Source organism: Narcine bancroftii, chromosome 4 (assembly GCF_036971445.1).
Source record: "Narcine bancroftii isolate sNarBan1 chromosome 4, sNarBan1.hap1, whole genome shotgun sequence".
NCBI lineage: Eukaryota > Metazoa > Chordata > Chondrichthyes > Torpediniformes > Narcinidae > Narcine > Narcine bancroftii.
Window position 1 is genome coordinate 189,306,485 of NC_091472.1, and position 12,742 is coordinate 189,319,226.

General features: G+C 36.4%; 1 protein-coding gene across 7 annotated transcripts in view; it reads left to right on the forward strand.

Annotated features, from left to right (window-relative positions):
- kdm2bb (lysine (K)-specific demethylase 2Bb) overlaps positions 1-12,742 on the forward strand; it is a 219,544-nt gene that overhangs the window by 81,410 nt on the left and 125,392 nt on the right. For all 7 annotated transcript variants that reach the window (XM_069933299.1, XM_069933300.1, XM_069933301.1 and 4 more), the window contains 3 exons: positions 4,993-5,086; positions 6,716-6,869; positions 11,020-11,135. In XM_069933299.1, the coding sequence (XP_069789400.1) occupies positions 4,993-5,086; positions 6,716-6,869; positions 11,020-11,135 (364 nt within the window). The remainder of the gene's footprint in view (positions 1-4,992; positions 5,087-6,715; positions 6,870-11,019; positions 11,136-12,742) is intronic.

The following is a 12,742-nucleotide window of genomic DNA, read 5'->3' on the forward strand; positions in this document are numbered from 1 at the left end:
TCACTGTGAAAAATCTCTTCGAAAGTCTTCCACGGTTCCTCAACTGTTCTGCCAATTAGCGTGTGCTCCCAGTCCACGCTGATCAATTCCTTCCCTCGTCCTGTTGTAGTCTCCCCTGTTCAAGCATAATACACTAGTTTTAAATCTAACTGTTGCACCCTCCTTCAGCATGAGAAATTCAATCATACTATGATCGCTTTTTCCAAGAGCGTCCCTAACTACTAGATTGTTAATTTTACCTATCTCATTGCACAATACTAGATCTAAAATAGCATTCTCCCTTGTTGGTTCCTTAACATGGTGCTCATTCTATGAAGTCATTCTCCGGACTTCCTCGACCAACTTTAATTTTCCCAATCTACATGGAAGTTAAAGTCCCCCACGACAGCTGCATTCTGATCTTACATGTCTCAGTTATCTCTCGGTTAATTGCCTGTGCTATTGTTATTTGGTGGGTGATAGACAACTCCCATTAGTGATTTTTCTTTTTCACTTTACTATTCTGAATCTCTACCCAGATGGACTCAACATTCAGTTCCTTAGATCTTGTATTGTCTCTCACTATTCCCCTGATCTCATCCTTGATTAAGTGTACCACCCCACCACCTTTACCATCCTGTCTATCTTTCGTATTACTTATGCCCTTGAAAATTTAATTCCCAATCATGCCTATCTTGCAACCATGTTTCTGTGATGCCCATTAAATCATATACCTGGGTACTGATTTGCACCTCAAGTTCATTAACCTTGTTTCTAATAATACGGGCATTCAGATAAAGTGGCTTTATGTTCATTTTCCTTTTAAAATCTAGTGATCTCTGCATCCTTTGCTTTTGACTTTCCGCCCTTTATTTTCCTTTTTCTCTTTCCTAACTCTAGCTTTGGTCTCTGTACCACCTTCCTCATTCTTTCTTTGTAGGTTCCCATCCCGCTGCTACATTAGTTTAAATCTTTTTTAACAGCTTTAGGAAACAATCTCCCGAGGACATTGATCCTGGCCCAGCCCAGATGTAGACCATCCAGTTTGTACTGGTCCCATCTGCCCAAGAACTGGTTCCAATTCCTCAAGAAACTGAAAACCTCACCGTTCAAGCCATGTATTCATTCAGACCATCCTGCTATTTCTACTCTGGCTAGCTCATGGCACTAATAATAATCTGAGATTATTACTTTTGAAGTCCTACTCCTTAATTTATCTCCTCACTCCCTAAATGCAGCATGTAGGACCGCATCCCACTTTTTCTCTATATTTTTGGTACCAATATGGACCACGACAGCTGGCTGTTCATCCTCCCCTTTCAGAATGTCCTGAAACTGCTCTGAGACGTATCCCTGTCATGAATGTCAGCCATAGGCTGATCCTCCTGATTTCTTTCCAGTCATCATCTAGTTCAGTAGTTTTCACTTGCCACTTTAAGTAATCCCTATGTCATAGGTGCTCTGTGATTAGTAAGGGTTTACTTAAGGTGTTATATGAGTGGGAGAAAAAAGGTTGAGAACCACTGCTCTAGACCCAATTGTTACTGAAATATATTGCTTGAGAAAAATTGTCATTGGGCCATTTCCTTTGGAGTTATGAAACCGTGCACATAACGAGTCAATTATGTACAATTAAAACCAGTGGTTTTCTTTCCACTCACATACCACCTTAAATAATCCCTTGCTAATCACAGAGCACCTATGGCATAGGGATTACTTAAGATGGTATGTGAGTGGAAATAAAAAGTTTGAAAACCACTGACCTTCTGCCATGAGTTCTCCACTGGATTTCGGCCTTCAGACACTTGCAGAACACCTGGAGGTCTTGCATTCAATACTTGCAAGATCTACTTAAATGAAAGTATGAATGAACAAGCTGTTTAAATGCCATCTTATAAGATACCTCTTTCCCATCTGTGGAAAAATCTGTAAGTCCCATATTGGCCTCATCAATTACCACAGAAATGGATTGGAAGTCAAGAGACTATCAAACAAGAGAAATCCTGACCTCCAACTCAGCCAATTGCAATTTTCCATGGGCCCTTTTGAGCGGGCTTAATACAGATTTTATGGAATAAATGTTCCCCTGAATATACCTTTGTGCACAAGCTTAGAAGGTATACCATGAGTAACTAGCAAATGGTTTTCATTGTGTTGGAATCCCGACGGTCTTTCCTTTCTTTCTACGGCGTTGATATGTTCTCCTACTGTGCCCATAGTCCTTTAGCTGACACCAGGATCTGAAAAACAGTCTAAATGACTAGTTCAGTATTTTATTCCCAATCTATTGGTTGTATTAGTCATTCTAATTGATTTTCTATGGAAATGTTTATATTATGACAGCAGAAGATTATGTGCTGGTTAACTTTTTGTTGAATTTGATGGATTTAGTGCTTGATTTTGTGGAATGAAAAAGTATTCATGTGCAAGAACCTTCAATTCCTTTTTAGGCAATGGAATCTGATAAATTATTAAGAGACAGGAGTTTGTAGATGAACTAATATGGATGTGTATGATGATCTGATTGATATAATTAAAGGCAGCACATATAGTATATGTCTTCATCCACGCTTTATGAAACACCAAGGCAGATGGCAAAGTCTCAATAGATGTGGATGCCAATGCGTTAAAAGTTGCTGTGCATAAAAATGAAATCCAACAAAAATTGTTCAAGCATTGAAATCAGTTTATACGAGTTCTACATTTAGCTTTTTCCAATTATCTTTGTATTTAGATCAGTGCATATGGTTTTGATTACCCTTTTTGATGGTAATTACTCTTTTTGATGGTTAATTTAGTATAATGCTTTTTTTTTCCCCCAAAGTGTTTACTTGCAAATTATTTTTTTTGGTGATTGGGCATCACTGGGACAAGACCAACATGTGTTGTGCATCTTTAATTGCTTTTGGGAAGGTTGTCATGAGGATTTTGTCATCAGCACATATTTTAAAAAGTAAATTCTAAATATTATTTTGCAAAAATTAGTGCTATCAGTAGAATTATTCTGTTCTGATCACTATTTTCTTCAATCTTTTCATTAAACGTAGTAAACAATACATGAGGAGAATAGAATCCAGAATTGAATAGTAAAAACAGAGATCAATGTATTGCAATATACAATACAATGTATAGCCTTATAACATATTGAATAATATTATCCCTTTCTCCTCAATTTGGAATATTGAAAAAATATTTTTAAAAAACTGACCACTATTAAAAACATTTTTTACATATTTTCTATACAGTAATTATGAACTCCATTTTACTGTAAAAGGTTGTTTATAAATATTCTTTCTTTTAACATGAGCTGTTATCTTTCAATTAGAGTTAAAATATCCAATAATATCACCTGCAAGCTGACTCTATTGGAGTTTGGCTTTTTAATAGTGCAACAGCAGAACCTAAAACAGATGATTATGTAAAGCACCAGCTTGTTTCCTGAAATAGGTTCTGCAGGTTCACACAAGTTCTGGTATGAATGGGCATCAGGGCCTCTCTTGTCCGTTGCCGTGCAAGGAACATGGAAGGTCTTGTGACTAAAGCTGAGTCAGGAAAACTGTAACAATGAGGAACAAGGACTATTAGACCCTGTAAATTGCCAAGCAGTCTTCACGACATCAGTGCATATCTTTCTGTCACCCTCCATCCTGGATTCTGTTGCTAGGCAGCTGACTTCTCCTTAACCAAAAGCGGCTCTGATCTGCAGACTGCTGCTGCTACCACCTTGTCTGCTGATAGGCTGTGAAGGACTGTACGAGTGTGTGCATTGCCTGCATACTGCTTAGATTCTATCTTTAAAATGAAGACAATAAATGAAGAGAAGATGAGGCAATAAATGATCTTTAGAAGAGTTCACCATCGCTGGCACAACATATAACCCACAAAAAGAAACATCGGAGTAATGGTGGGTTCAGATTAACAGCTGAATTATTTGTAAAATGCATGAAACATCAGTATGATTCAGCCATTAGTTACAGCCTGATGGCTGGTGCTGAATCTAAAAAGAACTGGGGATCCATGCAGTGAGTGGAAAGCAACACATTTTTGCAGCATATTTAATTGATTGAGTTACAGATTGGGAATCAGATTTTGTATAGTTTTCTTTAGAAATACTGGGTGTATATGTTGACTTCTGATGTTGTTGGAAATGCTTTTGATGAGTGTTGGAATGTGATTTAGCTGTGAATATTTTGCCTGGCTGTGTGACAGTGTAACCAGTGCACTAATTGGCGCATTCTATTTATTTATGAGACTGAATGCAGTTGCTTTGAAATGCGCAGTAGAATTGCTGGAAATTATTTTCCACGCACAAAAAATGTATAACAAAGTTCACTTGTGAGCCGTACATGCTCAGTTGGATTCTTAAACTAGTGGAGACGTGTACAAGTATTGAGAGATGGAAGTAATTTTATAATGCAGTAAATCTACACTTGCCATTTAAGAAAGTATTATGGGAACATTCATTCATTTTCTTTTAGGCGTGTTAAAACTGAGTTTCTATTTGACCTGAAGTGATGGGATCATTTAATCTTTTTTTTTAAATTCATTTTTTGGAAAATTCATTTTAGATGTATGCTTCTTAAATGTTAAATTCATTTTCATTTATCTTTGTAATCCACCTACTTGTAACCAGTAACTAATTCCTACCTCTAAGTTCTTTCATCTTTTGTACAGACTTTTTTATAGCATGTCAGTTTCACTTAGTTTTTCAAACACACCCGCAGTATGGTTCCCAATGATGCAGTGAGGGGTGAATAAGATTTTCTGTTTTCCTTGAAGAACAAGGTGTATATTGAAATGAAAAACAAAATGATGAATTGTCCCAAAATATTTTAGAATTAATAACTGTTGTATTTAGGTTTAAGGTAGACACCTTTCATTAAATGGCTTCCATCATGTCATTGGAGGACATGATTTGCTACTGTTCTTGGTCATGATGAATCCTTATTTAGGCCAAGAACTTGCTGATTGTTGAAGCATGAAATGATTAACTGTTCAATGCTTTCTCTGTAGGTATTGCTTAATGAGCGTCAAAGGTTGCTACACCGATTTTCACATTGACTTTGGTGGCACTTCAGTCTGGTATCATATTCTTCGAGGAGGGAAGGTGAATAGTAAAGTATTTGTTTATTTCCTGCTTTTGAACTTCATTTTGATAATCTCAAATATTAAGTGCTTTGAGCATTAAACTTTGCTCATTTAGAGATACTTAATGCAAATATTTTATCTTCTGAACAATAACAACAAAATGGTTGACTTTATGCATGATAAATCAAAATTAAAACTAGGGCCTTCTGTTAGTTAAAAGCAATGCCTTGAGTAACTTTGAACCACACCAATCCAGGTTTGATTCATGGACATGTAGCGATTTCATTTATCCTTCACTTACCCCTCCTTGGCATGTGACATGTTTTGGCATCAGTTGAAGATAGCATATGCTTGGATAGGATAGTCTGCATTGTTAAGAGTGGCGATTAATCTTCTGGTGGTCATTTTCTTCATTTTCACAAGAAGAATACCTTTGTTGGGCTTGGGGGTGGGGGTGAATACTGAATCAAGTAAACTGTAAGTCATTGTTGATTAACTCTTGTGTTAAAGATGGGGACCCAAAATCCTGTTCAGCAGCTTAAATAGCTGAGTATTATGGATTTTTCTAAAGAATGCCTCACCTACAAATCAGGGTTAGAAAAGACAAAACAACATTATTGGAATGTTTTCAATATTTTCAGCTTAGTGAAATAAAAAATGTGGTTATACAATTAGCAAAAATGGAAATCAGGTTTTCAAATTTATTACAACGATTTTCCTAGATTTGAAAGTGCTTTTTGTTTTCAAAAGATGGAGACAAATTAAATAGCATATAAAAAGCTACTGAGTGATTTGGACCAAATTTTTGGGTGTATGTTTCACAGAGAATGCTTTGAAATCAATGTACTGTATATACTTTTTTTCCTAGCGTTTTTATTACTGTTGTATTTTTTGCACTTATTTTATATTACTATCCCAGGAAATAGGATAAATGTGCAACTCTCACTGCAGATCTGTTGTGAGAACATTTTGATTGAACAGAAGTAAATTATTCTCACCTTTTGATTCTTACCTTTAAAGCCCAACCCACCCCTCAATTGTAATTTGCCACCCACCCCATTTAGATAGTGGAACAGCAGATTGATTCTCATTATGGGCCAATGTGAAAATATGCAAGCTGTTATCTGATGGTATAACGTAGCATCCACAGACTTCCTTAATTTGGAAACAGCAAGATTTAGTAGTGTGATGCAAAACAGTGGGATAAGTGAGCAGGGTTCTGATCTTCCTGTTCCATGTTTCAGAATCTGTTGAGTTGAATGTTCTGTTTGGTCATAGCCAGAGAAGTTGGAGACACCCAGTATCTAATCATATTTCCTGCTGCTGAAATTGACTTTGAGCAAAATCGCTTGAAATCCTTAAAATTTGTTTTTGGATAAATGTATATTGGCATATAACTAAAAATTGTTCTTATATTTTGAGCTACAGAAAATGGTCAAAGTTTCCATATAGGATATTTAAAACTTGTGTAATTTGGATCATTTTATTAGCTATAATTTTGACTTAATGAAGTTCAAGAATGTCAATACTGCATATCAAAACATTAGCGTGATTCTCAAACTTTTAAAATTTGTGCTAAAATTTTACTACAATGGAAAATTTGATTGCTTTAAGGTTGCTCAGTTTTAAAAGTAGTCTGTCTCATCAGGTGTTTTGGTTAGTTCCACCCACGCCGCACAATCTGGAGATTTATGAAGAGTGGGTTTTGTCAGGAAAGCAAGGTGATATTTTCCTCGGGGACAGAGTGGATGGATGCCAGCGAATTGAGTTGAAACAAGGATACACCTTTCTGATCCCTTCAGGTAACTGAAGATGGTTGTTGTTAATTATTATGTAGTAGATTGATGTAGAATAGGATTAATTGTACAATTTTACTCAAGTTTTGTTTGCTGCATATTTAGTAAGCTTATTAAATATGTGGGAGATTGTGGGTTATAAATAATATAATAAAATTGAATGATTGTTATCAGCAAGTCATTTATATTTCAATAAATAGCATCAATCACTTAATATCACAGGTAGTAATGTAATCACAATTGCTCTATATGTATGCATATTATCCTTTTAAAATCTTAGTGAATGCATTTTACTTGTGACATTTAATGTATTTTTCATTCAATTTGTCCTGATTTCTACTAGGTCAGCCTCTTACTTTCCAGTAGCAATATGCCTGGAAATTGAATTTAAAATGAAGGTTCATTTGTTGTACTCCATTTTTGATTTTTTTTAAAAAACTGTTTCATTTTCATCTGCACAATAAAGATTTGATGTGTTTTTAAGTGGGTTATGATGAACTATTTCAAAAAATTATGTTGTTTTGGTTCTATGGTATGCACTGCAAGATAATATCTCCTTATTCCTCCCCTCCAAAAATGTTTCTTTTCTCTACTTCTATTTCACTACTTGCTGTGTACCCTGGTGACAATGGCATTTTCTAATGTAATCAGAAGAATGGTTGAAACACTTACAGAAAACACAAATATTCTGAAGACTTAAGGTAGCATGCATCATGTAATGGTAAAGATCATTCAGCAGTAAATCTTCTCCATTGCCTAGTTAATGGAGTTGTTAGACTGGGTGTAACACCTTGCTGATTTATGAGGTGACACATTTTCAAAATATTGATAGGCCATTGTCCAAAGTTTGAAGAAGTATCAGCAGGCCTCATGCCATCAGTTCCAGTATGCACTTAAGTGAGAATGTTCCTTACATTTTTGCTTGGTTTTTGATTCCTATGTATCTTTATGAAAACACGATGCAGAGGCAACAGACTTAGTTTGTCTAAACAATGCCATGTTCTTCTTTAAAGGGTGGTATGGTTAGCGCAATACTGTTGCAGCGCCAACAACCCGGGTTGGAATCCAGTGCTGTCTGCAAAGAGTTTAGACATTCTTCTCATGTCTGCATGTAGTTTCTCCAGGTGCTCTGGTTTCCTCCCACCCTTCAAAGTGTGTGTGGGTTGGGGGGGTTGTAGGTTAATTGGGTGGCACAGGCTTGTGGGCCACAAGACCTGTTATCTGGCTGCATGTGTAAATTCTAATTTAATCTAAGAAGACTTGCTGCATCTAAATCAAGGTGGTCATAGTTTGCATTCATTCTTTTTATTGAGGTATTGCATTTGCAAATGAAGTAATACATTGCTGGTGAACTGGTGTGACATGCTGCAGGAATTGCAGGCCTAGTGCATAGGGGTTGTGTGACGCCTGCTTTATTTTCACCAGATACAGCCGTGCAAGATGAATTATTGGAAAGATTCTGAGCGATAAGATTAATAATCACTTAGACGAATTAATCACATATATACAGCCTGAATTTGTTAAGAGCAGATCTTGCCTATGGTCAATCTTAATTGGTCTTTTCGAGGAGACTTTTTGTGAAAAGGTGTTCTGATGTGAAGTGAGTAAAAGCTTAAACCACACGGGAGACTGGTCCAAAGATTAAGTACAATGGGATCCAGGGCAAGGTTGAAAACTGGATTCAAGGTTGTCGCAGCAACACAAAACAGATGGTGCTGATAGAAAGTTTTTGTGGTTGAATTTTTAAAAAAAACAGTGCTGGAGAAACTCGTTAGGTGAAGTAGTGTACCTTATATAGCAAAGATAACCAATGTTTCAAGCTTGAGCCCTTCATCACGGGTTTCTTTATCTTTACTATATAAAGTCCACTGCTTGACCTGCTGAGTTTCTCCAGCATCGTGTTTTGACTTTAATCATGGTATCTGCAGACTTCTGTGTTTTAATTTTGTGATTGAATGGTGTGTTCCACAGGGGTCAGTTCTGGGACATTTGCTGTTTGTGAATGATTTAGATGTGGTGTATGAGACTTGATCTGTAAACTTATGGATGACGTGAAGATTAGTGGAGTTATGTAGTGTGTTAGAATATAAGATTCACCACCCTCTGGGCAAAGCAGTTCCTCCTACTCTCTGTCCTAAATTTACTACGCTGAATCTTGAGGTTATGTGCCCTAATTCTGGGCTTCTGTACCGATGGAAGATGGAGTTTAATTGTTATCCATGAGGTGATGCATTTTGGGAGTACTCATGAGGAATGCACTATGTTCTGGGGAGTATTGAGGAACAGAAAGATCTTGATATGCATGCCCATAGATCTTTAAAAGTGGCAGCGCTGGTAGATAATATGGTTTAAGAAGGCGTATGGGATGGTGACCTTCATTAGATGGGGAATTGATGCAAGAGCAGGGTGGTTGTGCTCAGGCTTTATAAAACATTACTCATATCTCACATAACATACTGTGTACAGTTCTGCTCACTATAGGAAGTGTGTAATAGTGCTGAAGAGGGTGCAGAGAGTCACTCGGATGTTGTCTGGGATGACACCCAAGTGAATTGTAGCGAGATGAGACTGGAGAAGATCGGACTGTTTTACATTGAGCATAGGAGGTGAAGAGGGAACATATCAGAGATTAATAAAACTGGAAGACATGGATTTGGGGTAAGGGCCAAGAAATTGAACTGAGGAAGGGAATGGTGGAAGAATAGTAGCAAATAGCATTTAAGAGGTGTCTGGACAAGCACTTGAATCACCTAGGCATTAAACAGGACAGGCCAAGGGCTGAAAGATGAGATCATTATGGATAATGCCTTCTGGTGGGCCTAGATTTGGTGAGATAAATAGCCTATTTTCAGAATTTTTTTCAGAAATAGTAAAAAATGACAACAGAACAGACTTTGGGCATCTGTGATGTTCTAGCTAATTAGGATTGCTGTCATAATTGCTTTCTTAAAATATTTTCATTGAGTTTAATATAAATCTACATACATAGATATCTAGTAATAGCATCCAACAGATCAGATCGTATCATATACATAAAACATAGCAAGATATCCATTTCTCATAATGTCTCCAATATAATATTGAATAAAAAAAATTGGAACAAAATTGAAAATCCCTTTTTATAGATAAAGGTATATTTTCATCTTATTTGTTGATATGATCCATGATAACCACACATAAACCCATATTTATGAATTTATTCTCAAAAAGGAAAAATTAAAAAGAAAAGGGGGGGGGGGAAAGTAATTTGACTCATCTAAACCCCTTCTCACAATTGCTAAGGTTCACCAGTAAATAGAGTAGAGAGTTATGTAATTTTCAACCAGAGCCAGATGCACATCTCAAAAGGCGGTTGGGGTGTCCCTTGGACAATTTAAATTATGGTTAGATCTGTAAAGATGCACCCTGAATGGTTAGAACCTTTCACCCTGAAGTTAGTATATGGGTCAGGTCATAGGAAATTTGACACTATATTTGGCCTCCAGACTGCTTTATTGTAATATTTTGTCCTTAATCACAAAGTCCTTTTGCTGTTTTATTTACATTTACATTTTTATAAACTAATAATAATGAGTTTATTGTCCTATACATTACTGTACTAAAACTCTTGGTTGTTGCACCTGAATGGGTATGTCATTAAATTAAACTACTACTGTACAATCATATACATTACATTCATTTGAAAAAGAGATAACTGTAGAAGATGAAAAGTAAAAATTCACAGTTACCATGGTGCAAGAAGAAAAGTGATGTTACAGTAATGCACACAGTCCTCTTGTAGTATCAGCAGACTGTAATTGGTGTAACAAGGGGAAGTTCAAGAGCCTTCTAGCTGTTGGAAGAAACTGTTCTTAAACCTAAAAGTGCTTGTTTTCAGGATTTTGCTGTTCCTCCTTGGCATAATCTAAGACTCTAGGATACAGTGATGTAGTTATGAATAGAGTATATGCAACTTCCTTTGCTTGTCAGACTGGAGCCAGACATATAGTTTCACAAATGGTAAAGAGCTTTTAATACTTTTTCACATTTTAATTTTTATCCCAGTACCCTAAATGAAGAATGCCATTAAGATCTTTTGCTTAAGAAGTTTAATTAATTTTTGAATGGTCAGTCTTCAAGCTGTCATAAGACTCAAGTCCTTTTAATCCATTTTCAGGATGGATCCATGCAGTGTACACACCAGTGGACACATTGGTATTTGGTGGAAATTTCCTGCACAGCTTTAACATTCCCATGCAGCTTTATATTTATGGGATTGAGGATCGAACTCGGGTAAGTCATTCCTGTCTTAATTCTATAATAAATGCAAATTCAGAGCAACATTTTCTCCCTTTACTTGTTTCTTTATTTATTTTCTGAGGTGAAGTTTAACAGTACTTGCTGCATTCATATTGCCTGCATGTTTTGTGACTATGGTGCAGGTATTTTGCAGCCAGCACTGATCCATTTCTCTGCAGAAGTGTACAATTATTCACTTCCTGCACAAGTCACAAAATATCATTAAGGCCTGTAAGATTTAGTTGAGTTTTTATTCTAAAACAGTAATGGGAACATTTTGAAAACTCGATTGACAGGCCAGCTGAGATGAACAAATGACATCTGCCAATGAGCTCTGTGTGCAATCTTCATAATTATTGTGCTTCAGCATGTGCCTTGATGGTGTGATTATATATTGAACCAGTGGAAGCTTGTACAGTTGTACTCTCTTGTTTCTCTGCTTGCTCCCCCCCCCACCTCCACCCCCAACCATCCATCCCATAATCACCATTCCTCATCACTTTGAGGATTAACTTGGTTTTATCAAACAGGCTACTTGTTTTTCTTTTAATTAAATTTAATTGTTGCAAGAATTTATTTGTAGTTGTTAAGAACTGAATCAGCAGTAATGTTAAGAATCAAGACAATGGTTTCGGTTTAAAAAAAATTATCAATAGCATAACACTTCTTACTTTACTCTAAACTTAACCCCATTTTGCACAGAATGTGTGTGTGTGTTAAAACCCTAACCATTACTGTTTAAGCTTGATTCTAAAGAGATGATTTTAAAGTTCAGTCTCAAAGCTTTTGTGTTGACCCTGTGAACTTTCATTGACCCTGTGAATTGTGTAACATTTATCAAATAGAAAGAAGCCATTTGTGCCATCTTGACAGTGTCAGCCGACATTCGTGCACTCGTACTTTCCAGCACTCGTACTTTCCAGCTGCTTGGCTCATAATATTGAGGCTTTGACTTCTTCAAGAGTTAATCCAAGTAGTGTTGAAATATGTTGAAGTGTTTCACCACTGTTAACCTTTCACAATATGATGAAAAAAATAGTAAATTACACTGTATTTTGTTATCAAGAGATAAAGCATGAAAACAGGCCCTTTAGCTCATTGATTCTGCACTGACGACTCCTTTGAATAACTTTAAATGTTGTGACCTATTGGCCTCTTTTCATAGAAATAGATCCCTCCTAATAACTGTATACAAAGGTGGCTCAATTTTATACATATCAATTAAATCTTTTATCAGCCTCATTTGTTTCAAAGGAAACAAGTCCAGTATTTGCTCAAATATTCTTTGATAACACACTTGGAAATCTCATTTGCAGCCTCTCTCCATTGCGCTATCACATTCTTTCTTGTGACAATTATACATGGTCAGACCACACCTTGACTATTGCATCCACTTTTGGTCTCCTCACCTATGAAAATATATACTTGCTATAGAGAATCAGTTTCGATTTCCGTTCCAAATCTGTTCTCTCTTAACATCAGTAATGGTGTGTGTTAGTGTTGCATATGCAGGTGTCCCTCACTATCTGATAGTATAGTGTCCTATGAAACCTTTTGTAAGCTGAAATGGCATAAAGTGAAGAAGCAATTACCATTCATTT